At 37.0% G+C, this 27,788-nt stretch overlaps 2 protein-coding genes across 4 annotated transcripts in view; one reads left to right on the forward strand and one right to left on the reverse strand.

Annotated features, from left to right (window-relative positions):
* The window catches only part of LOC107981507, a 204,044-nt gene extending 196,637 nt beyond the window's left edge, over positions 1–7,407 (forward strand). For all 3 annotated transcript variants that reach the window (XM_031930020.2, XM_031930018.2, XM_031930019.2), the window contains exon 3: positions 6,625–7,407. In XM_031930020.2, coding sequence (XP_031785880.1) covers positions 6,629–7,234 — 606 coding nt within the window. In that variant the 5' untranslated portion in view covers positions 6,625–6,628 and the 3' untranslated portion in view covers positions 7,235–7,407. The remainder of the gene's footprint in view (positions 1–6,624) is intronic.
* LOC100118641 (mitogen-activated protein kinase kinase kinase 4) overlaps positions 1–27,788 on the reverse strand; it is a 175,817-nt gene that overhangs the window by 132,329 nt on the left and 15,700 nt on the right. Inside the window, exons 3-7 of the mRNA XM_031929962.1 lie at positions 17,291–17,747; positions 16,328–16,681; positions 16,080–16,267; positions 15,845–16,013; positions 15,471–15,593 (exon numbers count right to left, since the gene is read on the reverse strand). Coding sequence (XP_031785822.1) covers positions 15,471–15,593; positions 15,845–16,013; positions 16,080–16,267; positions 16,328–16,681; positions 17,291–17,747 — 1,291 coding nt within the window. The remainder of the gene's footprint in view (positions 1–15,470; positions 15,594–15,844; positions 16,014–16,079; positions 16,268–16,327; positions 16,682–17,290; positions 17,748–27,788) is intronic.

The following is a 27,788-nucleotide window of genomic DNA, read 5'->3' on the forward strand; positions in this document are numbered from 1 at the left end:
CGAAGCCAGAAGATATGGGCAACTATACATCATTGTTACGTGACAACTTTCTCGATTCACATTTGAAATAATAATTTCAAATATAGGATCGAGAAAATTCTACACGTATAAAGGTACAGCGAGACTCAAGACCACAAAAGTATCAAGTGGCTAAGAATCTCGCTGACCTAAACAACTTCCCCGCCAACGGCTAGAGGCGCACGTGCGGAGCTACGTTGCAGTTTCAGCGCGCAACTAGTTGCCAGGCCTCGTAAGGTCTAATGAGTGCAACAAGCGTCGACACTGTAACGCGGCTAAGGGGAAGTAAGCTGGCGACGGCGTGGGAGGTCCGGAACCTCTTCCGAGCGCTCTCGAACCACGCTGCTCACTCACTCCGTGATCGGGCACAGAAGCCGGCGGACCAATAGATTTTCGAAGTTATATTCAGATTTTTATCCAAAGATTTAGATTTGTTGTAGTTACATTCTAATTCACAGTTTCAAATTAATTATTCAGAGATAATAGTGTTCATTATTCAGATTTTAAGTGAGAATTTCCTGTAAAAAATGTAAAGAGTTTCATAAAAAGGGAAATACAGATACAATTGGACCATATAGTTTGTTCAACATATATATTTCATCCAAAGTCACTCAGTCACTCATTCCTAAAAATCCCAAAATACCAAAAGGAGGAAAGTTCTAGAAAGAAGAGTTTTTCTATTCAATTGTTCAAGCAGAAAAATTGCAAGGTAAGATTCATAAATATTAATTTGGACCACTACCATTAGGAAAGAAAAGACATTTGCAGGCAGGGATACGGATCCAGACCAGATTCCGCCCTGGACACCTGTAGAGCGTGTCAGATAGGCAGACTCACATAAAAGGGGAAACTCTTCAAGTTTCCTCCTAACAAAAATTGGAGGTCCCACCGAGATATTGCCTATCTCAAAGCAAATATGATTCTCTTTTCTTTTGGACTACAATATACTAATATTAACGTGAATACAGTGTCCGCGACGCTAAAACAAAAAATTTTTAAACTAGAAAAATCGTGAAAATTAAATGGTGAAATAAAATAAGTGAACGCAAAGTAATTAAAAAAGAAAATTCTTTAGAAGTAAAATCACACGAGGTACTCGTAACAAAGGCAAGTGTCGAGTTTCAAACTGCGCGCAGCATAGTCGAAAGCGTCGCTTGGAAGCTTGGCGTCGTGCCGTGACGTCAGAGCCTTTGTAGTGGTTCAGTGCGCGTGGGTAGTTAAGGGGGCGGTCATCTTGCGAGCTTCGGTTTTCCCAAACTCGAAATCAATCGTTGCTTTGTTCATGTTCGTTCAGCCTGTTGAGAAAGAAAAACGTGTTAAGAAGATATTCGAATCGAAAAGAAAAATTATCGAGAATCCAAATTTCAAAAAGAGAAATTTTCAAATCTTCATAAATTTGCTGAAAATAAAATCATTTTAGTCAAAAGCATATTAATTCTCAAAAATTTCGATAAAAGCAACTTTTCAATTTTCGAAAAAGGGAACGAAATCATTGCTTGTAAATGGACCCCAAATGATAATGACTAAAATATTTATGATTTTAATATAAAAAAAAAAGATATATATTTCATGAACATATAAAAATTTATATAATACAGCTGACAACAAGTTGGTAAAGCTGTGTTACTTTAGAGGGAAGGGCCCGTTAGTTTTTATGAAAAGGAAAAGAAAACACGAGTGAACCCAATATAAGTATAATATACATGCCTTAATCTGGTCGACGAAGATTAAAAATCATTGGCATTTACCAGCCGGAGTCGAAACAGAGCGTCCTTATTACGCAGGTGCTCTGGTGCTGAAATTCGATTTTCACAGCAAGAGTGAAGGTAGTTCAGGACCAGAAGTATTTGCTCCATTCTATAAAAAGAAAATCAAAATTGGTATCAGAGGTTATTAGGAAAGAAAGAGCGCGATTGACAACAAATTGGTAAGGTCACACTCATTGTTTGAAGTTGTGAAAAGAAATAGAATATCAAAATCGAACTTTGAAGTACTCGTGCAAGTCCCTTTTTATGCATTTGTACACTAAAAAGTTAAGTTAGGATAATTAGATATGCGTAGTATTTGAACATTTTTCTGTTAGTAGTATTAATTTGAAAAACACGTCATTCTAAAATATTTCAAAAAGGAAAATGTAAACAAATTAGCCTCACCAGCATTCAAGAAAGTGAAAAGTTTAAGAAAACACGTTACAACAAGACCATTTAACTTTTGTTGTTCAACAAATGTAATCAAACACTCAGTTTCAAATAGTTCATTACTAATACACAAACAAACACCTTTTACTTTCACTATCATTTATAAAAAGGACAAATGTTAAAACGCGTCGAAGTTAGTTTCATTTGCAAAGACTTGTAGAAAATAAAGTAAAAGCACATACACTAAAAGAAACACTCATCTGGTTTATTCGGCTTGTAACATTGTTGATCACTGTGTAGAATCAAAGAAATCAAAACGTTGATGTCGATCGTGGAAATTTCAACTAGTAAATTCAGTATCACATGGCTCAATAATCGATTCAGAGAAAGGAAATTTTACACTGACACACTTGATGAATTGTTTTTAACGTATGTTTTAATTTATTGTCAATATACTTTAACATCAGAGTCAGAAAATTAACAATTTTAATAATTCTAAACGAAAACTTGCAAATGAACAAAAATCTAAGATAAATAGCATTGTTTATGTTAAAGCCAATCCGTATAACTTATTCAAACAATATAGAAAGCAAAATTACAATATTTGAGAAAATCAAGCGTGTGACAACACTCAAAAGGTTTATACTTGCCTGCATTTCTTGAGTCGTCACAGGTGAAAAGAAGCCATTGAGAATCTTGCGCCATCCTAGAACAAGTAAAAAGGTTTATTCAACACAAAGCAACAAGTTCTAGTGTCATACAAACGATTTATGTTTGAATAAATTGTCAGGAGAACTTATCTGATTAGTAAGCAGCAACTGTTTGTACTGCTTGGGGTAGGAAGGCCCACACTTATATTTCCACTTTTTGTCCAATAAACACCTATTTTATCGCGATTTAATAACAATAATTGAAGGTGAAAGTACGCAACGCGATGCGGGTGAGGTTAGCCATTGCAGCATAGCAGCCGACGGTACGTGTTTGTTCAGAGCGAACGCGGGCGCAGACGCATGCGTGCGAGCGTGTTTACTAGCGGTGCGAGACTAGGCGCGCGCAATTGACGTGGTCGAGTCGGAGTAGAGTCAAGGAGCAGAGAGAGCGCGCGGCAGCCATCTTGAGCGGGCGCGGAATTCAAATAATTAAAACGAAAGATTAACATTTTGAGAGCTCTACAATAATAGTAATCATTAATTATTAACATAAATTCAAGATCACGCTTGTTTGATCTTTTTCGCAAATAAATAATTTTTTTTTTATTTTATTTTATTATTTTATCAAGAGAAATTAACTCCTTAGAAAGTAACAATTGTTGGTTTAGAGTTTTGTTAATTAAACTTTTTGTAGATTTAAGAACATATTAAAATTACCTTTTGTTTTTGGAATAATACTTTATTATTAATTCGGTTTTCTTTTACCAAGAGGTATTTAATTATTTTGAGGATAAGCATATTAATAATTGTTTAGAATTCCAGTTTTGTTTTTTTATCGTGTTTATCTAATTCTTTTTATGTTTAACAAAATTAAATAAAAACGAGTGACGGTTCATATACAATTAAGTAAGAACTTTGAAATTTTCGTTAAATTATTGCAACACACTTAATTTCTTTTCTCGCTAATTTTCACGTCATATCCCAAAATTCGATTATTTAACTCAATCTGCCCAATCAAGATTTACATTCATTTTTAAATAAACAATTAAATGTCATCGGTAATTTTTGGAATTTTAGGAATTTTAACTTCTATTAGGCTAATTGGTAACGTTTAAGTTTTTTTTTGGGTACTGGTTTTCGGTTTTGAATTTAATTATTAAGATGTAACTATCTGATTTTTCTTTTAGTATACAAAAATCAAACAGGTTCTTTTTAGGATAAAGGTTATGATAATTTGAAAGGTTTTAGGTTAAGTCTACTTTTGAAACTTTCATTCTGATTTACGTGAATTTTCATCAAAGTATTATTTTTACCCCTTTTACGAGCATTACACCCTATTACCCTATAAGCCCCTATTGTGAGATACGAAACCATAGTAATTTTTTTTTTTGTTTTCGTTTGTTTTGGTTCATACATTTTGTATGCTTCCAAAGCACTAACCCTTTTGAAATTTTTCTTTCTTTTTGAATGCTAAAGTGAAAAAAAGTGATATTGACGACAAGTGAGAGTGGTGGCATAAATTAGGCAAAATTCTACAGTTAATTAAAAAATAAATTAAGCAAGAAGAATAAAATCAAAGTAACCGAAAGCATACTAAATAACTCAAGGTATTATAAGAGTGCAAGAGAATCAATCGACGATACGAGTGATTATCTACATTATCTAGAAGGCACACAGTACTTATTCGAGATGACGGGGAACGCCTCAAACACTGATGATTCAGCCAATGGGGGAGCACCAGATGCGAGTATGCTATTAATGAGCACCATGGCAAACAGCATTGCACTCATGAATTGCATAAGCGGCATTCCAAGTTTTGATGGAAGAAAGAATCTTCGAGACTGCATACAAGATTTGAGAAATGCAAGCGAGTTATTCAGTGACCCGATTAAGCCGCAATTCTTACAACATGCTCTACATAAAATAACGGGATCAGCGAAGAAAAGTTTAAACAATAAAACGATAAAAAGTGTAGAAGATTTGATACAACATTTAAAGCAAAGATTTGGACCCAGAAGAAATTTCAGTTACTATAATAATAAGATACAGAACGTGAGAATGAGAGAATAAGACACAGTAGGCGATTTTTATGATGAAATAAACGTGCTCCTGAGCAGTGCTAAGAATGCTTTGAAGGAAGAAAAAGGAGAAGAATTCAAAAATGAAATGATGGCACCATTGGAAATTTTAGCAGTGGACATATTTATTAAAGGTTTACCTGCAAATTTAACTGAGCGAGTAGATTACAGTAAACCCAATGATTTGCGGGAAGCATATGAAGAAGTAGTACGACTAGAAACCAGGATGGAAGCTAAAATAATCCCAGATTCAAGACCATACAAAGGTAGAGGCCGATATTACAACAATCAAGACAATTATAATGGGCCGCAAAATGGTGAAAATTATTGTAATTATGGAGGATACCGGCATGAGAATCGCTACCAAAATAATCAACAAAATAATTCAGACTACGTGGGGTATGTAAATGATAGAATGTACAATGCACAGCAACAAAATGAACCTCAAAATTATCACCCCACAAAATAATTATCAGAACCCACAAAACAATTATCGACGCAATAACTATCGAGGAAGAGGGTATCAAAATAATTATGGCAACCAAGGTGGACGAGGAGGTTACCATCGTAACTACAATAATGGGCAGCAACATCGTAACAATTGGCAAGCTTGGAATAGCAATGGAAACAGGGGAAATCAGCAAATATTCGATCACGAGACTGGAAGATACTATGATGCACCACCGTATCCTGACAGGAGAAATGACACTAACTGGCGCAATAACCAACAGCAACATAATGATCAGACCGAAAGAAGTAATTTAAACTACCAAGAGGCTCGCCACGACCCCAGGATGGCGAGCCAAAACCAAGGTTAACATTTAAATTAGGCAAAAGTGGGAGGATAACCCACGGTTATCCTCCCACTTTTGCCCAATTTAAATTTTAGTACTATTAATATGGAGAGGAAAAATAATACTTACAAAACCAAGGTTACCTGAGCCAAAACCAAATGCATCCAATGCAGAGTCAAGGTACAAATCAAGTCCAAAACCAACAGATGCCCGGAAACACGAATCAACAGCATTATCAACAACAGTTACAGGCATACAACGAGAACAAAAATGCGAACCCAACAAATCCGAGCAACAATCAGCCGAAAGCACCAGTAATAATTGTTTATAGCAAAGATCTACAAGAGCACGAAAGTAGAATCAGAAATTTAATGCAAAGACTAAGGGAAGCGAATCTGCTCTTTCTTTTCCTTTATTCGACTCACATATTCAGATATAGAATATTGTTGTTTCTTGATAAGACATGGACAGTAGTAGCCTGTAGGTCAAGCCCACAAACAAAATCTCCCGCTAGCTAAATAGAGCAATCAAGGAAATGGGTGAATAAGGCCCATTTTCTCTTGCTGTTAGTGGACCTGTTCTGCTACGTCTCTTGAATTTATTTTCTTTCTCATAACTCAACCTCAAATCCACACACACACACATGAATAAAAGATAAATGATGACCAGCCTTCCGCAGGACTGAGATCTCTCATAAACACAAATTATCCTACCGTACGCTATAACATAACACCCACACCACCCAATCCCTATAATCAAAAATTTTGTTTTCTATTTGAATTAAAAATAAAATGGACCTCAATAAAACCCCTAATAATAAATAGACAAAGTGTATAACCCCTAAAACAAATAAACATTGCATGACCAAATATGTCAAACCCTAAAACAATATCTTACATTACAGCATGAAACGATACCTTCTATCTTTCATTCTTCTTTGTTACAGGAAAATGGACCAAAATAAAATAGACATCTTGGACATCACGGACATGGGAAATTCCAAAGTCCTCATAAAATTCAAAGGACAAAAAGAAGACACCATGAACGGCTTCATGACACATGGACCATGCGTGATCGCCTTCACACCAACAGCCACACCACACATGTATATAGCAAACGTCGAATATGCAAAAGAAGAGAATAAGAACGAGGTGATTAAAACATACACGAAGTCAACATTACAAAGCATAATGGAGAAAATGGGCTACATAGAAGGCAAGGGCCTAGGCAAAGATCTACAAGGTAGAACGGACCCAGTGAAAGCAGTATCAAATGAATACAGACAGGGCTTAGGTGCTACCGCCCTAGATTATTACTTGGACCACAACGAAACGAATTTTGTCAATGAACAAGAACAAGGACCATCAGCCATCATGGAAGAACCAGGAGAGGTAATGAGGGTCAACAAAATAAACGAAAAAACTATGTTGACAAGCATAAGGGGAAACCCAAACGACATAAAAGCAAACTTAAAACAATTTGGACCATGTGAAATAGAGAAAGTTTATACGGACCAACAAGGCAGCACCAAAAAATGCACCAAAAAACCAGCATAAAAAAACCAACTAATAGTTAGATACTAGATCCCTCTGCACAACAAGAAAGCAGTGGAGTATGCAACAGCACTAATAAAAAAAAACCATAGAACAACCACTACCAGAGATCCCTTGTAACGCCCCGTACAAGCTCCGCAAAAAACTATACAGAATAAAAACTAAAATATATTGAATACATTTTTAGATTTTACGTGAGTATCGCGCTCCCCCATTTTCAATCAGTATGAGCCCGCGCTACAGCTGACAGCGCAACTTCAGCAGCGCCACGAGCCAGCGAGCGGCGGTAGCAGCAACACCGAAAGAAGGGGGAGAGCGCGCAACATACCATATTATAAATTATTTGTATGAATGGGTTTTGTACATAGGTGTGAATGTCTGTGTGAAAGTGTGAATGTGAAAGTATTTTCGGCGGCACGATCCCCGCTCGCTCCGAGGCCTATAAAAGGACCCGCACGGCCAGTATAAGCTCACTAGCCGAAGCGCAACTTAAGCACCGACGCAACTAAACCACCTAGTCCCTGCTCTTGAGCAACTTATGCCTTGAGCAGGTAAAAGACTTAGGATATTTTCAAATATTTCTACACTTATAAAAATTTTGAGTTAGGCACGATATCGCATCATAAAGCGTATCAGTCCTAGACTTAGAAAAATTCTAATTCTTGTCAAAATAACTTAGAAAAATTTCGTTACATATTTGTAACACAAATTTTTCTATTAATTCTCTTTGTACATGGTACCAAAAAACTAGGGGGACCCAAAGAAATAAATAATATATTTTTGTACTTTTACATTACACCAAGTTTAATTGCAACCCTTATGTATCCATATAAATAGAATATAAAACATAAAATTGTACACGAACAAAATGAAGTATTTAGACATAAGCCAATTAGTTAGCGCAGGAGATCAAAAGTACTAACAATTTAGCACGTAAGACACCTAATATAGGACCACGGACCACAGCAACAAAAAGTAAGTGGAATATTAGTTAAAACGCACTTTCAATATCCATAAATAATACTATAGGAACAGAATGATTCGAAAATCCCTACAGCCACATACCCGAACATAAAAGCAAAAAATTTTAAACCCATAGAAGTCTCGTCAATGGCGTTTCTCTAGTCAAAATCCCATCAACTAAACAAACTAGGTGTGTATGTCAAGCAAAACAATCATAGGCTAGACGTATTAAAGAACCATGAGCGAAAGCGTCAACATATGATAAAACACATATAGATCATGTGCTGAGCCATAACTCACAAGACATTAACGACATTATCTAAAAGGGAAGAGAAACAGCACAATTGACTGGAGACCAGAACAAATAATAATAAATAAAAAATTTGCAATAACAACAAAAAGTAAATTAAAGCCCTTTGCCCCTCCGAATAAATCGCATCATTCTGACAAAAATCTCCTTTCCTCTTTCACTCAACCACATCGAACACAATTTTTTTTTCTGTTCCACATAGAATTTCCACACAGACTCACATAAAAGAGGAAACTCTTCAAGTTTCCTCCTAACAATCATTGATAATGAAATCACCTCGCAATTACGATTACAAACTAATGAGTCATGTTCTTTAATGCTATTTAAAAAATTAGATAATTTTTTCGACAAGTAAACATGTGCGCTAAATCATACAAAATGATAAACAGTCGAAATAGAAGAACAAAATCGTTTGAAAAACAACAACGTTGAGTTTATTAGTAGAGAAATTATATTGGAAATACGCAATTATAATAATATATTGTTAATAACACGCAATTCTAATCATGATAAACGTAGATATAACACAGTTAAATGTGATGAAGTAGCTTTGGTATTTGTAGGTGAATATGGTGAACCACCAGTAGATTAAAATGAATGTATATATTCAAAACATAGAGCACCTAATAATATATCGTACATCAGTAAACATGTAGATCTTATGTCATATCAACTTATTTATCCTAATAGAGGTTTTGGATGGATGCCGAATATGAAAAGTAAAAATTAAAAAAAAAAACAATATTTCAATGCTAAAATTGTATTGTCATAAATTTAGGATTAGACACGAATTTAATCCTTACTTAAATTTAGGAAAATTCACTCAACAATACATTGTTGATGCTTGGATAAAAGTTGAAGGTTTACGATTGATTTTTTGAAATAAAAATCAACAACAATTAATTATACATTATTTATACAATGGTGTCATAGATCACTTTAAAAATAAAAGTAACGATGACAACGTAAAAATTGGATAAATGGTTATATTACCTTCAACATTTTCAGAAAGTTCACGATCGTTTCAATAAAAACAATATAGCTAATAATTGAATTGTAGTTCCATACAATCCGTATTTATTGTTGAAATTTCATCGTCATATTAATGTTGAAATTTATTATTATCAAGTAGCGCGGTAGCGCACCGAAGGCGAGTTTGAAAAGCAGACGAAGCTGCAGCGCCGAGACACTATTTACTATATTGGTGTTCAGATTTTTATAGTATCCAGAAAAAATGCATATTATTACTGTTTTCAATTAATTTTTAACTCATAAGCATGTTTTTGTTCTAAACTATGATTCTACCAAAAATATTGGCAATAAAACTGTTTCATTTTCAAAATAAATGGATATGTAAATCCCGAATGCTCAAATCATCTCTTTATTCTCCAGACAAATGTTAGGACCGTTAAGTTAGCTTAGATTTAGTATTATTTATATGTTGTTATAAGGGGCATGATTGTGCATTGATAAAAATGAGTCAAGGTAATAATGAAAATGAATGTAAAGAAGAAAATTTCAACTACGATAAAATAAAACAATATTTAAATACAATATATGTAAGCCCTCCAAAAACAATGGATCGTCTACTACAATATGCAATGTATGTTTTGTCACACGTAATTTACCGATTAGCTGTACATTCACAAAATGAACAGCTTGTATTCTTTAAGGAAGGATCAGAAGTAAAGTTGATTAATAAAAACATAAATACAACTTTGACTGCATAGTTTGAACCAAATGCAAACTATCCGCAAGCAAGACAGTACTTGCATGTTGATATATCATATTTTCACGTTTTCAATGAAAAAAAACAAAGAAATGGACACGAAGAAAAAGAGATCGGAAGCCAATTAGAAGTGGAATGTACTTTGAAAATCCGAAGGATTGTGAAAGATTTTTTTAAGATTATTGTTATTACATGTAAATGTAATTAATTTTACGAAGAATTAACAACATTAGAGAATGTTACATACGCAACATTACATGAAGTAGTAGTAGCTAGAAAATTAATAACCACCGATAAAGAATGGGCCAAATGCTTGGAAAACGCAATCAAGGTTGAATTTCCTAAAGCTTTGTGTAATCTGTTTAGTTAAATATGCGTATTTCATAACCCAGTAAATGTTAAAGAATTATTTAAAAAATATGAAGCATATTTTCACTGTCCATTGTTAACTAAAGAAATACGTGAAAATATCTCACTAAAACATATCAATTCTATTTCAACAAGCCATGGGTAATACTGACTTCAATTTACCTAAATTTAGTGAGAATGTTGAGGAAAACTATTATGAAGAATTTTATGCAACAAATAAAATTGAAAATAATTCATTATGAAATATAAGCTTTTTAACGAATAAACAACGTGAAATTTTCGATGCAGTAATAAATAGTGTAATTAATAAAGCTAATCACGTGAAGTGTTTCTTTATTCATGGACCTGGAGGTAGAGGAAAAAGCTACTTACTAACTACAATTATCACTCATTTAAATAAAGAAAAAATAAGTGTTTGACCTGTAGCATGGACTGGTATAGCAGAAAATTAATTATTCAATGAAAGAACTTCACATGTAATTTTTAAATTACCATTAAATATAAACGAAGATTCAACGTGCAACTTTACTCCCAATTTAATCGAGAAAATCTGAAAAATGTAGTAGTTATAATTTGGGATGAAATAATAATGACATCAAAACAAGCATTTCAGGCAGCGGATAAATTATTTAAAGACTTATGTAATAATTACATTGAATTTGGTGGCAAAGTAATGATTATCACAGGTGACTTCTGACAAACACTACCTGTTGTCAAACATAGGAATCAAACAAAAATTATTGAAAATTGAGTGAAAAATAGTCATTTATGTAGTGAATTCCAAATAATGACTTTAAAAGCTAAAATGAGAGTTAATTATTGTGACAAAGAGTTTAATAATAATAATGCCAATGATGTACTAAAAATTAAGAGAATTATAAGAGTGTATCTAAGTGTAGATTCATGTGAAGATGATAATAAATAGATGTTACCAACAGAATTTTTGAATTCACTTACGTCTAATGGCCTACCGCCTCATAAGTTACGTTTAAAAGTAGGTGCTGTAATTATTCTGCTAAGAAATTTAAATTTAAATAATGGGCTTTGTAATGGTACTTGATTAATAGTAAGGAAAATGATGCAATTCTGTATACAGGCAGAAATAATAAGCGGTAAACAATTTGGTAAAGTTGTGTGACGGCCGAGTGCACGTCAAATGTCTAACGGCTAATCATGTACTAATTGTAATAAGATTATTGTTTCAGCAAGCTGCCAACGAGCACCGAAACGAGCGAGAACGAGAAACGAGGCAAGATAGAGACAGAGAGAGTGAGAGCATAGGTAGCGCGGTTGCCGCCTGGCCGCACAGCGTTGGTGAGATATGACAACGATGTGCCGACGGCCGGGAGAACCGCGACTAGAGTTAGTCTCGCTGCGCTATCCACACGAGTAGCTCGTGCTACTATATACGCGGGTTTGTTGTGAGTCCTGCGAGCATCTCGAGAGCGAACGATATTCGTCCGTGCGTTACCGACGAGTTGCTGCGACGCCCGCCCGAACTGTTACATCTCCACGTCCGAGACTGGACCACGTCCGTTACGTCAAGTACTACTGCCACTACCGAGTTGTAAGTACCTGCACTCTCACTCTCTCACGTCGACAGGGTAATATCTCTCGTCTCTCTTTATCGTTCGTCGAAGTGTACGGCGTTTGCACCTCCGTGTATAGTTGCAATTGAATATACATTTCCTTATCTAAACTTCTCGTGTGTTATTTCCTACGACCCGACCTACGCCGCCTCCGCGGGCTCGTGTAAAAACACGTGCATGATCTGAGTCGGCCGAGCCGTGCCTTCTGCACGCCCGACGTTAATTTACAATAAACAGGGCCCTTCTGGCCCTGGTTATAACACGGCAGGAAAGTATTAACCGAGTGTTAGAGTTGTTTTAATACCACGAATTAATTTGACTTCTTCAAAAGAAGAAATTGCTTTTGACGCGACAGTTTTTAATACGATATGGATATGTAATGACAATCGACAAATCACACGGCCAAACATTTAACGAAGTCGGTGTCTATTTACTAAATACAGTTTTCAGTCATGGTCAATTATATGTAGCATTATCCAGGGTAACGTTAAAAAAAAATTTAACAATTTCACTTATAAAAAATTTAAGTTTCAAGGATAAAAGTAAAACTAATCATGATTCAAATAAGATATATACGAACAATATCGTATATCATAAAATATTAAATTAATAATGTTACGTCATAGGTTAGATAAGAAAATAATAAAAATTTAAATAAAATAAAATAACGACGCAGCTGCGTGACGAAAAAAAAATTATATTTTACGTAGAGCTTAAGAACAGGCGAGCATCCGGACAGCGCATATATATATATATACTTACATGTTGCCCATGTATATTTAAAACCGAAGATATTTTATTTGTTTATTATTAATATATATATATATATATATATATATATATATATATATATATATATATATATATATATATATATATATATTAATAATAAACAAATAAATCATCTTCTATTTTAAATATACATGGGCAACATGTAAATAGTGCGCTTTGAATTATAAATAATAATATAAAAATAAAATTTGTCAGTTGTTGAGAAAAAGTGTGAATGGCTTCACGGCACACAGGAAAATTTAAATAACCCAAAATTTTTAAAGTCAAAAAATTTAAAAAGCCTAAAAATATTGAGGTTAAAAATTTTAAGACCCAAAAATTTTAGGGCACAAAATGTTTAAGACCGAAAATGTTATCCACCTCATAAATGATGTCCAGGTATCAGGGTAACTCCTAGTAATTATAATTTTAGATCGGTGGTCAGATAACCTCGTTTCTCTTTGCAGGAATGCAGAGTGTTGTAAATAACTCGGGACCGAACGGGATAAAATTTAAGGAGAAGTCTCCTTTTGCAAAAGCTAAAAAACTATTTTTTTGTATCCCGATCCTCTACGTCGTTTTGAAATGCGGGCACAATTTGTTCGATTTTTAAGCGGTTTTTTAACAAAAATTTTCCTGTGATGTGATTACATCGGAAAGACTTCAATCAATCGGGCTAAAAATTTGTGTGCGAACTCCCCTCATAATATTAAGCTGACAGATTTATTTTGGGCTTGATCCTGCACGTATACGCAGAATGCGGTCACCTCCAAAAATCGCTAAAAACGGTTTTTTAGCTTTAAGTCGAATTCTAAGCATTCTACAAAAAAAAGTTAAATGGAAAAGTTATAGATCTTTGAAAAATAAAATGCTTACAACTCGAGTTTACAGCCCAAAATCGATTTTTTACAGTTAAACCAATTATTTGCCATAAAACATTACGGATTTACGTTTTACATGAAAATGTTAAATATAAAAGTTGTAAACATTTTGAAAATACAACTTCTTACCGTGGCAAATATTTTTTTTAACACTTTTTGACATACACAACCCTAAAAGCGATTTTTTGATACATAAATTCAATAATAATTTCGGTGCAACATGCCCCATCCAACCCAATTATTTTCAGCAATTTTCCTATATTATTTAAAGCTGAAAATTATTTTTTGGCCTTTATCTCATACATATATACAAAATTAAACCACTTTTTTAATTAAATTATAAAAAATGCATAATTTAGGAAATACGTAATCGCCGAATACAATCCGTGTAACTTGGCATCATATAACGACGTACGCTTTCACTTTAAAAATTCAAGTGTATATACTGAACTAGAAAAACCTAAACTCAATAAAGAAAATTTCTTAGATTGAAGAAAAGCTCTAAGTAGCTTACTACCTCCCTCTAAATTATGCTAAATACTTAAATAATCAATTTTCTAATATTCTAATTGAAATCCTACAAACAAAATATCATCCTTTTGTTTACTTCCTCTTGAAAACTGCGATACAAAAGTATTGTATTATTTATCTGAAATTACAATAAAATTAAAATAAGATATATTTTAAGAATATCTACAAACAAAAATAAATAATTGATACAAATACAAATAAGTTACTAATTTTCCAGTAGTTTTGATGATAGTGTTGATGACCGCCAGAATAATACCAATCAAAACTTTGACAACAATATTGAAAAAAAACAGGATAATACTGTATAAGCACCGACAGGCATTACGAACGCGAAGCGCGAGCGTCAGCGGTCGTGCCTTATGCGCAAAACGCGAGCGTTTTGCGTGCCATGCATCGCTTCGCGGCAAGCCAACGCGGCCGTAAGGCTCTCTCTCTCTCTCTCCCTACACTAGCAATAGCACGAATATCTTCTTAGTATACTATCATGATAGTTGCTACCGATAAAACAAACGTATATTTTTCCAACTAAAATATCAATAAATTTTCTGCTTACCTTTTCCCATAACCCACCGGAGTTTATTATCATACAGAACCTAAAGCTCTTCTACAGCCTCGACACTTAAACTGTGAGAGTGTTTTTGAGTGAATGTCTTTCTTTAGGTCTTTTATTTATTACAAATACTGACGTTTCGTATAGGATGTAAATAAATAGTTAGTATACACCTTTATAACCTCCCATTAGCAACGATTACCGAGAAAATAGAATAAGGGAGGCAAACAATTGATAAAAAATCCCAAATTAATTTCCAATCTTGATTAATTTGCTGAAGGAATATTTTTTTTCTGCAAAATGCTATTGTAATAAGAAATATTTCATTCAAAACTTTTAAATTGAATAAATAAGCATTAATAATGGATCAAATAATGTATTGGTAAAACGGATTCGTAAAACATGTATAGATAAGTTAGTAAATTTAATGTATATATAATTATATGTCGCGGTGATCCCAAAGGCACAGTGTATAAAACTTATACTTGTCATCGAGGCGCTACTGCGCCCCTTGACGTTTGTGTGCAAGCATGCGTGTTTATTTACCTTGTGTTCCCACAAAACTTTGAAGTTCACCTGGCATTGTAGTATGACTTTTAATTTTAACAGCTGAACCAAAATCTCCAAGTTTCAAACAGTTTCCTTCATCTGTCAGAAAAATGTTCGCAGCTGAAATATTTAAAAGATATGGCAAGTTTAAAATATAATAATGAAGTATAAAATACGCATATACTTGTCATGTCAGTAAATAAAAATAGATAACTATTAAAGCGTGGTTTTTTAACACAAAATAGTTTATAGCGATCAAATGTAATATAATAATTTATGATAATAATCTTGTTTAAAAAACTTAGCTTCATTTATATTTAGATGTTATGAATAGAAAAAAGCGAGCTTCATAAAAATAATGGTATCCTTACTCTTAATATCTCTATGAACAATACCATGGTTATGCAGTACTGAAACTGCTACTAAAAGTTGATGAGTATATTTTCTTAATAGGGATTCTGGAAGTCCATTCCCACTACCAGCTATTAAACTTTCTAAAGTTCCTTCAGCACAAAATTCCATAAAAATAAGCATCTCTTCCTAAAATTTTTAAATAAAAATCATATTGGAACAATCCTACATGCAGATAATACCTTGGGTACAAACCCTATGAATTTCTACTCCATGGTATCGAACAAGATTTTTGTGTTGAATTGCTTCAAATATCTGTAATTCTTCAGCAACTCGTTTAATAGCTCTATAATCTCCTGGCTGTAATTGAATTTCTTTCATAGCAAGAAGCTCCCCTGTTTGATTATTAACGACTGTGTATACTTTTCCAAATCTTCCTTGTCCTATGATAAAAAAAATCTTTTATAATGCTGAATATTTAACATTTTAAATGATGTAATTACCTATTTTTATTCCTCTTTGCCACGTGAAATTAACTCTTCTAACTTTAATCTTGACTTCATCTACATTTGTTCTATCTACAACCTGTCCTATTAGTTCCCTACACCTTAACTTTTGATCAACTTGATAGTCTAGTTTTTTTACCGCTAATACTACTCTTTTATATCGACACATTTTTTCAACTGATTGATATAGCGGCGTGGAAGCTTCACAATCGAACGTCGAAGTCGTTAATTTTAATTGTTTTGAATCTACAGCTTTCAATGGAATCGGTGAGTTATTCGATAGGCTCATATTAGAAGTTCGACTACTACAGTGGGGTGATGGTGCTCTAGATCCATGAATTTTTCTAAAATCTTCATAATTTTGTAAATTATTAGTCTATTGATTATTTAAAAAGAAGTAGATTTTTGATTAATTTGTTTTGAATTTTTAAGATGTGTTGGCAAATTTACCAGTAGTTTTAATCATTGTGTTAATAAGGCAAAGTCATATAAACAACCGCAGTTTTTCTATTGGGTATAACTTTCTAAATAAATTTACGATAAAAACCAAGAGCAAACTGGGGTAATACTGAGTTTAATAAATCATTCTATCAAAATCAGAAGTCGATAGCATAGCTCGAGCTCCGGCCACGCCTTGAAATGTTCTTATCATGTAAATTATCTCTTTTGATCAGTTGTCATGCAAAGTACACAATTAGACTAACTTGAAAATTTTTAGTATAAACTAGAAAAATGAACCTTGAAATCGGCATGAGCGCAACACGCTTCTGAAATAAGCATTTTGCGGGTTTCTCAAACATTTTACGTTATATCGTCGGCTGAACATTCATACTGATTCGATGATTCATTTTTTAGCTCATACTAAATATTTGAGTGTCTGGTTTTTACCCTTGGCCCGTCAATAATAATGAACATGTTCATATAGCACTTAAAAAAATGCGTATTCGCCAATATACTAACTTTCTCTTTCCGAACTTGCATCCCTTTCCAATGTACTACCAACAACATGGGAAATGCAATGATCCATTGATATCTTAAGTTGATCAAATTCTTTTTGTGTAAGGTATTTCGTATTTATAGGGTCACATACTAACATTAAAAATTCAAGTCCGTGGTTCGCCCAACGCGGCCTTAGACCTCTGCCCCGTTCACAATATTTTTTTACAAAATCCATCCACAAAAAAGCAAAATAATTTAGATTGTTTACTATGATACATCTTTCATCACAAAGTATACATTTGGAAAGTTCTTTGTAATATTCAAATCCCGTTCGATAGGCATGATGTAATATTTCTCTAGCACGAATTCGCGTTGTCACTGAATCATTTCCTATTTTAGATTCGTCAATCCCGTCAATATTTTTTTCAAATTCTATAATTTTTTCTGTTATTCCATGATTGAGACCCATTACTGCAACCTGTAAGAAGATAATGTAATGAGTTTTAAGGATTTATTTAAATTAATAATTTTAATCAATTATCTTGATGAAAAGTCATATTGATTGAAAATATAACATGTTTGTGAATAATTGTAATTGATATTTTGTATCAATGTCAAGGTTACTTTTTATCGATTTTATTTTATTGATATTTTACATAATGGATACTTTTTGTCTCCACAACAAAAATTAGCTACGATTTAAAAGAACTCTTAGAAAATCAGCAGAAGTAGAGATTTTGCAGCGCCAAAGATTAACAAACTGTTAAAAGTAAACTTTCAGTAGTTAAATCACTTGATTTTGGTTTGACTTATAACATAATATCAAATTTTTTGCGAGGTTCTGATAATAATGTATTTAGGAAATACGGCTTATTTAGAAAAAAATATCTTTTTGCTTTTGCTGTCGAACTGCCACAGAGCAATGCATATCATGACGCAGCATAAATGTACGATCGGCGTCGTTGTAACCGTGGCAGACACCTACGATGCTCACTAATTATTCTACGTGGAATGAATTTAATTTTGGCACATCGACGACTCGTCCAAATCGAGTACTGTATAGATTTATTGTCCGTAAAAAAATATAATACCATTATAAGTCGAACGTAAAAAATGAGTTTTATTGTGTCGAGATGTAATGAATTTTATAAAATTACTCGCCGAGGTACTGGCGCAATGTTGAAAATGGAGCTCAAGCAAAGTGTTGGCAAAGTTTGAGCCAATCCTTTGTCAATATGTTGCTAATATTTCGCCCATACCTTTCGGCGCAGTGTTGACAGCTGTGACGCAAATATCTTGCCACATAAACGAGCGGAGACCGCGAATTCCGACGCGACTCGATGACATCAAGGCTGGGCCGCAAAATTCATTGATTTATAATTAACGAGAGAAATATTCTTTTTTGGAGCACGAACGAACGCACTGCTATGCGCTATAGAGAGAGAGAGAGAGAGAGAGAGAGAGAGAGAGAGAGAGAGAGAGAGCCGCATCACGATGCAGCGGTTTTTAAAATTTTAAGTTAATTTTGTAGGCTAAACGGTAGTGTTATAGTATATTGTATGCCAAGTGCGTAAAGTGAGTTTTTTTAGTCCGAATGTGGAGTTGGCAGTCTGAGTCAAGGCGAGTTAGCCCGAGCCGAAGGCGAGGGCGTTTACGAACCGCAGACGAGTACTGCAACCACACGAGGCCAAAAAGCCCACTTAGCCCTTGGTTCACACCATATTTTTTTGAACGCATGTACTGATTTCTGCGTTTACGCATACGCACACACACACATATGTACGTATATTTAATGTGAAATACCGACCATTTTTTTTTAATTAAAAACGCCTGCTAAAATTTTTTTTGCCCGCCGTTCTGAAAAAAGTTACTTTACGCCAGCTTAATAGGTACTAGAAACGCGATAATCAAGTTTGTGTCACAAAAAAAGTTTTCGATATTATGCAAAACATCCATGCAAAATGAATAAGCTTCTAAAATTTCCTCAAAATCTGTTCATGTACTGGGCATTTTACCTGATTTGTATGTAATCATGTAGGAAATTCATATTCGCTAAGTCAGGAACGTAATCAGCGTCCTCACAAATTCCCACAAATAAAACTTCCATGCCAATTCGATTAAAAAAACCGCTGCTAACTTCATTAACAGTATACTTTCTACAAGATATGTGATGATTAAAAGAATCAATTTTTTTAAATAAAATAATTTAAAGCTTCTTAATAACAATATTAAAAACTTAATACATACGTATAATATCATTGTTTATGGCCGCCATGCTCATAAATTTTAGAATGCGTGAATCGACACACGATGCGAAGATAACTACAAAACAATTTCCAAACCTATATTATATATATATATATATATATATATATATATATATATATATATATATATGCATGGATTATTAACAAAAACAATGCAAAAATCCCATCAGTTCTTCGTTAGATTATACTCAATAAACGTGTAAAGTTTCAGCAAAAACTAAAAATGCGTTCGGGAGTTATAATTAAGAAATTTTTTTCATTATTTCAATTTTTTAATGTTAAAACGTTTTTTTTTTTTTGACGCTCATTATTTTAGTGATTCTGTTACAAAATTAACCAGTTCTTTATTTAGTCGAGGAGTAAGAGCATCAAAAAATCAACTTTTCGGAAGTTCATGCCAACACCAATTTTATTGCTGAAATTGGTAGTTAACAACATACTGAATACAACCTTAAAGTCTCTAATATGAAGAAGGTCGGAAAGGTCATTGTAACAAAGTTGATTTTTTGATGATCTGACCCCCCGACTAATTAGATCATACTTGACGAGTCTGCAAAATTTCAGCGAAAAATGTAAATGCGTTAGGCAGTTATGGTGGTAATCATTTTCTCGCACACACCACATACATATACATACATTTTTGACCGGGCACGGTTGTTTCCGGGCGTACTTGCATCGGTTCAAACTAGACGACCATCCGAACTACCCAATATGTTCGGATGCAACAGAGGATGTTGAGCACGTCTTTTGCGAGTTCTCACGGTATCATCAGGAGCGAGAGGAACTGGAAAGTTATCTTCAGATCAGAGTAACTCCTAAGTCAATTATGACAGCCATGCTGACCTCAGAGGATGGATGGTGCGCAGTCAGCAACTATGCAGCAGACATTCTCAAGAAAGTCAGGAAAAACGAAGAAGATAGAAAAAGACGATGAGGCTGAGTACGTACGTGTGTATGTGCGACGCAGAATATGAAGGATGACTATAGTGATGACAACCACATCAACCAGAAGCGGGCGAAAGCCTTTCGCTCCCCCCCCCCCCTACCCCCCGCGAAGCATTGCTTGACGGTGGTACCGCGGGGTTGACGGGCATTCGCGTCCTCAGGTGGCGGATAGAGGGTGCTCGCTGTGAGCACATAGTGCTCCATACGTAGTACTGCCTGAAAAATAAAATATCTCCCGCGGACCAAAAGCCTAACGAAGATCCATTAAGACTCACTGCAAGAAACGAGGTTGGATCTTAAAAACATCGCTGAGCAGACGCTCGCCGGTTGCCGCAGTGCGACTTAACTTCGACGTTTGAAGTAGGAGGAAGTGAGATAAACTGGATTCTGACACTCCCAGGCTGCCGGATAGTACAGGGGCCCGGGGCTGTTACGCTGACACGCTCTGGCTGCCCTATCAACCGGCGAAAATCCTGATGGCTACGGTGGTGCCGGGTTGCGACCGGACAGGGTCCCGCCGTGGACAGAGGGGGGCCTCGCTATCCCTCCGCCGATGCATTTGAGGACTACTTGCGCTGTGGCACGAGGCCAGAATATACGTATGCCAGGTTAAGTTTCGGAGTGAAAGCCGAGTGGAAGGTAGGTGAGAGAAGAGAGAAGGGAAAAGGAAATATGCAACGCACACCGACAAAGAATAACTCGAGGACTTCGGATACCTAGAAAAGTGTCATTGAAGCTGGGTTCCCTACCCAGAAACCAAGCAGCAACAACAGCTTGGGAAGAGATTGGCTAAATCAGGAGCAAGGAAGTAAACTAGACAGTAACAGTCTGGGTAGCACGTCAAACGCAAACCTGATAGACCTTCTGTCCCCCATTGCCCATGCGACGGAAGATGAAAATGGAGGTATATATTGGCTAAATCAGGGGAGCATTATAAGAGAAGGAAAAGAAGAGGAGCAAGAAATTGAGGCTATGTCGTTCAGTCTCCTCAAAGAGAAAGTTGAAGCTCTGGTAGATTTTATCTTGGATAAGAAAAACATCCATACACCGTTGAAAACTATGGCAAATGCTACTAGAAGAGCGCTAAAGGACTTTACGACTTCGATCCAGACCAGAACAGGTACACAGTCGAAGGCTAAAAGTAGCAAGGATCGAGAGAGCCAAACCTCTCCCGCCTTCGTTCAGAGACAGATGGAGCAAATGCCGAACAAGCGTAGGAGAACATCACCGCAGGAGGACACGGCGACCAGGAAGAAGGCAAAAAAGGCTGCAACGTCGCAGTCCCCATTGACCACACCAGGCACAAAGCCACCTTGGCAGGTGGTGAAAACGAGGAAGAAGAAAAAGAAGAATGAAGAGGACGACAAAGATATCACTGATACCTTAAGCCAAAAAGGAACCAGAAATAAGAGACCGCCACGGGCAAGACCAACCCGGACAGATGCCCTTATTATAAAGGCTGCGGAAGGGAAGTCTTACGCCGACATCTTGAGAAAGATGAAGACGGACCCTGCACTGACGATGCTCGGCGATAGCGTAAGCAGGGTACGCAGGACGACGACCGGAGACCTGCTCTTGGAACTCCAACACAAGGCGAAAGGGAAGACAGCAGAGCTTCGAAAAGTAGTCGAAGGGGTGCTGGAGGATGGTACCAAGATAAGGACTTTACAAGACGTAGGGGTCTTTGAAATACAGGATCTCGAGGTATTAACCAGCAGGGAAGAAGTCTTGGAGGCACTACACAAGGAGTTCCAAAATGAGGACACGTCCACGACGGAGGAGATGGTAGTGAAGTCATTGCGGAAGGCTTACGGTGAGACGCAGACAGCGGTCATCCAAATGCCGGCGGGAATGGCCCAGCGGATGCTAGCAAAGCAGAAAATCAGGATAGGTTGGGTGGTCTGCCGAATAAGGGAGATGAAGCGGAACACGTGGCCGCTTAGATGCTTCAAATGTCTGGGTTTTGGCCACATCGCCAAAAATTGCCCAGTAACTCAGGATCGCAGTGGACTGTGCTACAAATGTGGAACCGGAGGACACAAAGCCAGAGAATGTAACAACGAATCGAACTGCGTACTCTGTAAGGAACGTGGTGCAGAAGGGAAAAGTGATCATGCAGCTGGTAGTTATACATGCCCAATCTACCGAGCTGCAGTAGGAGCACTAGATAGACCCAGAAAATAAAGATAGTGCAGCTAAACTTGAATCACTGCGAGACAGCACAGGACCTACTAATCCAGTACGCCCGCGAGGCAGAGGTTGACGTAGCCATTGTGTGCGAACAATACAGGGACTTAGACGAACCATCGTGGGATACGGACAGCACTGGCAAAGCAGCAATCTGAGCATGTGGTGACGTTGCTTTCCAGGAAAAAATAACCAACCGTGAAGAAGGATTGTACGCGCTAAGGTAGCAGGTGTACATATTTATAGCTGCTACGCTTCCCCTAACGCGCTAATCGAGCAGTTTGAACAACTGCTGGATCTGCTTGTACAAGATGCGGTAGGAAGAAAACCGCTACTAATCGCAGGGGACTTCAATGCTTGGGCCGTAGAGTGGGGCAGCCAAAGGACAAACAAAAGAGGGCGAGTTCTACTGGAAGCATTCGCTCTACTAGACTTGGTGCTAGTCAACCAGGGTAGCACGTACACTTTTAAAAGAGGAGACACAGGATCTATTGTAGATCTGACTATGTTAGCAGCTGTCTAATTGGCACAGTTGACACGTGGACTGTGAGTGAACACTACACAAATAGCGACCACCAGGCCATAATAATGGAGCTGGGTAAATCGAGACAGGGATCCAGCGAGAGTACAAGGAGCAATAGAGTCGGTTGGAAAACGGAGGACTACGATAAGATGTTTCTGCTTGCATTGGAAGGAATGCAGTCGATAAGATCGGCAAGCAGTAAAGCTAAACAGGTGTCGGAAAATATCACCCGAGCCTACGACGCTGCTATGCCGAAAAGAGTTCCCAACCGAAAACGGCCACCAGTATATTGGTGGAACAAGGAAGTGGAGGCCTGTAGCGAGTGTCACCGGACCATGAGGCTGGAACAGCGGACAAGGAAGAAGTACTATAGAACTGGAAGAGAACAGGAAGCAATGGATATCTGCAATCAAGAAATGAAGGACGCCAAGCGGAAACTAAAGAAGACAATTCGCGACAGCAAACGACGGTGCCTTAAGGAGCTACAGGACGAGGTCGACTAGGACCCCTGGGGTAGACCATATAAAATAGTAATGAAGAAGATTAGGTACTATGTACCCCCTTCTAAGTGCCCGGAATTATTACAAAAGGTTGTGACTACACTGTTTCCCAGACAGCTAGACGAACCGTGTATCACGGAAGCCGAGGTAAACGAGGAAAATATTCCCCCCATTACGACGGACGAGGTGCTAATTGCCTTCAAGAGGATAGGAAACAACAAGGCTCCAGAATTAGATGGCATACCCAATATCGCATTGAAGCATGCTATCGAAGCCCGGCCAGAGGTCTTTGTAGACTTGTACAACTCATGTCTCAAAGAGGGGATTTTCCCCATGAACTGGAAGAAACAACGCCTAGTGTTACTACCAAAAGGCAAGAAACCACCCGATGATGCTGCAGCATACCGACCACTCTGTATGCTAGACACCTCGGGTAAGATCCTAGAACGCATAATCTGCGTCAGAATGAATCAGGCTATAGAAGGCATTGGAGGACTTGCGGAACACCAATATGGTTTCAGGAAGAAGCGTTCAACCCTGGACGCGGTAGGATTAGTGATTGACACGGCGCGATCAGCGATAGCAGGGAAAAGATGAACGGCGGAACAAAGGAGTACTGCGCCATTGTTACACTGGATGTCAAAAATGCATTCAACTCGGCGAAATGGAGTAAGATTCATGAGGCACTCCGTAAGCAGGATGTGCCTCTATATATAAGAAGGATGATGTCTGACTATTTGAAGGACAGAATCTTATTATATGACACCGAGAACGGCACGGAGAGCTATGAAGTAATAGGAGGCGTCCCCCAAGGATCAGTGCTTGGCCCACCTATTTGAAACATTATGTATGATGGGGTACTAAAACTGGAATTACCCAAAGGGGCAACAGTGGTAGGCTTTGCTGACGATATTGCAGTAATGGTGGTAGCGAAGCACAAAGAAGAAGTGATAGACATAGCCGAGGAGTCCATTCGTATAATACACGAATGGCTGGCAGAAGCAGGGCTAGAACTGGGTAGTCACAAAACCGAAGCTATCCTTATTTCTAGTAGGAAGAAGATGGAGACTATAACACTGACGGTGGGTGGACATGAGATTGTCTCTCAACCGACCCTCAACTACCTGGGCATCACCATCGATGCAAGACTAACGTTCAAACAACATCTCGAAGTAGTAAGCGATAAAGCAGCAAAAGTTGGCGCTGCTTTATCGATGCCAAATGTAGGAGGGCCAACACAGAAAGGTTGCTCTTGGCCAGTGTAATCACATCGATTATATTGTACAGGGCCCCAATATGGGCGGATGCTATGTTGGTGAAAAGTTACGCAAGAAAGCTATCGACCGTGTACAGGAAAAGTGCACTAAGGGTTGCATCGGCTTACCGTACGGTATCGGACGTGGCGGTCTGAATCATAGCAGGCATGCCGCCTATCGACCTTTTAACAATGGAGAGGAAGGATATATTCGAGGCGAAGACACGGATTAATGACAACACTCAGAGGGAAGTTTGTGCCTCCGCTAGGAAGCAGACAATGACCGAGTGGCAAAAAAGATGGGATTCCAGCGACAAGGGGCGATGGACTCATCGCCTTATTCCAAGAATAGCGGACTAGATGGAAAGAGGACATGGGGAAGTCAATTACTACCTCACACAGTTTTTGACGGGGCACGGATGCTTTCGGGCGTACCTACATCGATATAAAATAGAGGACCATCCAAACTGCCCAGTCTGTTTTGACGCTGACGAAGATGTAGAGCATGTCTTTTGTGAATGTTCACGATATCAGCAGGAGCGAGAAAATCTTGAGGGCTACCTCCAAACCAAAGATACCCCTGAGTCTATAATGGAAGCATTACTGGCTTCAGAGGAAGGATGGAAGACGGTAAACAGTTATGCCGCGGACATTCTTAAGAAGGTCAGGAAAGACGAAGAAGGAAGAAGGAAAAGACAAGACGAAATATCCGAGTAAAAAGTCGCTAGACGAAGACCATTAAGTCGCTAAGACAAAACGCTCCTCGGACTGATGCAGAGGAACGTAGGTCCTAGAGTTGAGCTCTCACTCCCCTACCCGATGCAGAGGAACGTAGGAGCTAGGATTGAGTACCTTTAAGTGCTCCTCAGACCGATGCTGAGGAACGTAGGTAACTGAGTTGGATCCCAGACTCCCTCACCTAATACAGAGGAACGTAGGTGTCGGGGTTGAGTCTGTTCAGAGGATGACCGGACGATGCTGCAAGAAGTATACGACCGGACGATGCTGCAAGAAGCAGACGACTGGATGATGCAGAAAGAAGAAGACGAGTTTGACGCTGAACCCCTAATCACTTCGGTGGATGGGTGATGTATGGAAATGTCATACCCTAAAGAAGAAGCCAACTAGGCTAATTAACAGGCCCCACGGAAGTATTGTTTGACCATAGTACCTGTGGGGATCCGGTGTCGGAGGGCCACTTGTGCAGAGCTTGCTCTGCCTACGTCACATAAAATAACATACATACATACATACATACATAAATGGAAGAACGGAAGGCAACTCAGGATATGAGGGATATGGACTTGGAAGCTGCAGAAGAAGAGGTGAGAGCAGCAATAGAAAGAGCCCTCAGGATGCAACAGGGGAGAGGGGAGAATACATAATTCTTACATAAAATCTTATCCAAAAGTTTCAATCGCTTCATCTTGAAAGAGTTTTATTTGTCCTCTGATTAGTCGGTCAAAAGGATGGGCGTATATGCTGGTCAATTTTAAATTCAAAGCAATATTTTAATTTGAATAATAACGCAAAATGTAAAGCAACAATCGTTGTGATAAATTGAATTCTTAGAATGATTCTCAAATATATTGTAACAGACACTGATGATATAATTTATAAAAGTTGCCTGTTTATTTTTGTGCGTGATGTATGAATGGATTTTATATCTTACACTTTTGTATAAAATAAATTTTTATCTGTCGCTAAAAGAGATAGCCTGCGCCTGAGCCTTTTAGATCAGTTGTTACGCGCGAAACGCGTCTAAAACTGCTAGTATTTAACAAATTTAAAATGATGAAAAAAATGTTAGGTTTATGTTATCGAGTCGATGTTATTTATGTAAAAGTATACATAAGAACAATAATAATTTTAATAAAGTATTACTATTGAGTAACATCAGTTCCTGTAATGTTGACATTCGATGATGTTTCCGATGCTATTAAAATTACAATAGACTGACGATGATTAAAATACGCTCATAAAATGGTTATATACATAAATTAACCAGACTGGAACGATTGGTATTTGATATATTTGGTTCATTTCTAGTTTCAATTTTAGTTTCGATAATAGTATCCTTTATTTGTTGATTCTTGAGCTCCCTGTTATTCTTAAGCACGTGAAAATATAAAAAAAAAGTACAAAATGTAATTATTGCTAAAAATTAATAAAAAGTATGGTTATATTAATTTTAGCAAAAAAAAAGGAGAAAGAAGTAGGGGTGCTCCAAGCGACGGGATTAACAGGCTAATAGATTATTTAGACGGAAGATGCTCGACTGCATAAGGCGAAGCCTACAGGGAACAAATTTCCGGCATCAGGCCCGCTATCTACTGAATCATCCCGAACGATTTGGATTCGGTCATATGATGCAAGACGACGAAGAGGACATTAAGTATTACTTCTAAGTAAACGAGGAAGTATTGCTATCGTACACGTAATAGTAGTGAATTGCTCGCTCCCGCGTCTAGACGAGTATAACCTCAATTATTCATCCACCCGCACAGACGAGATACGTTACGTTTATCGCAATACGCGTCTAGACGCGGCTGGAGATTATTCTTACAGTATTCGTCTTCGTTTCATAAGAAATGATAAATTCAAAATTGTTCCACGAATTCTCTCTTTGCTCGTGATGTTCAGAATCAGTTGCGAAGGCGAATTTTGATTCGTCCCATACAGCATCCGAATCAGAATAGAGGGCAAAGAAGAAATGCTGGTTTCCCGGCCAATGTTGATCCGTTTGATCTGCCAGCACATCCTTAAGAAAATCCGCAGGAGAATCCACAAGTGAATCTGCAAGAGGATCCGCCGCAGGAGGAAAATGCTCAGAATGATTTAA

The sequence above is a fragment of the Nasonia vitripennis genome (genome assembly GCF_009193385.2).
Source record: "Nasonia vitripennis strain AsymCx chromosome 4 unlocalized genomic scaffold, Nvit_psr_1.1 chr4_random0007, whole genome shotgun sequence".
Taxonomy (NCBI): Eukaryota; Metazoa; Arthropoda; class Insecta; order Hymenoptera; family Pteromalidae; genus Nasonia; species Nasonia vitripennis.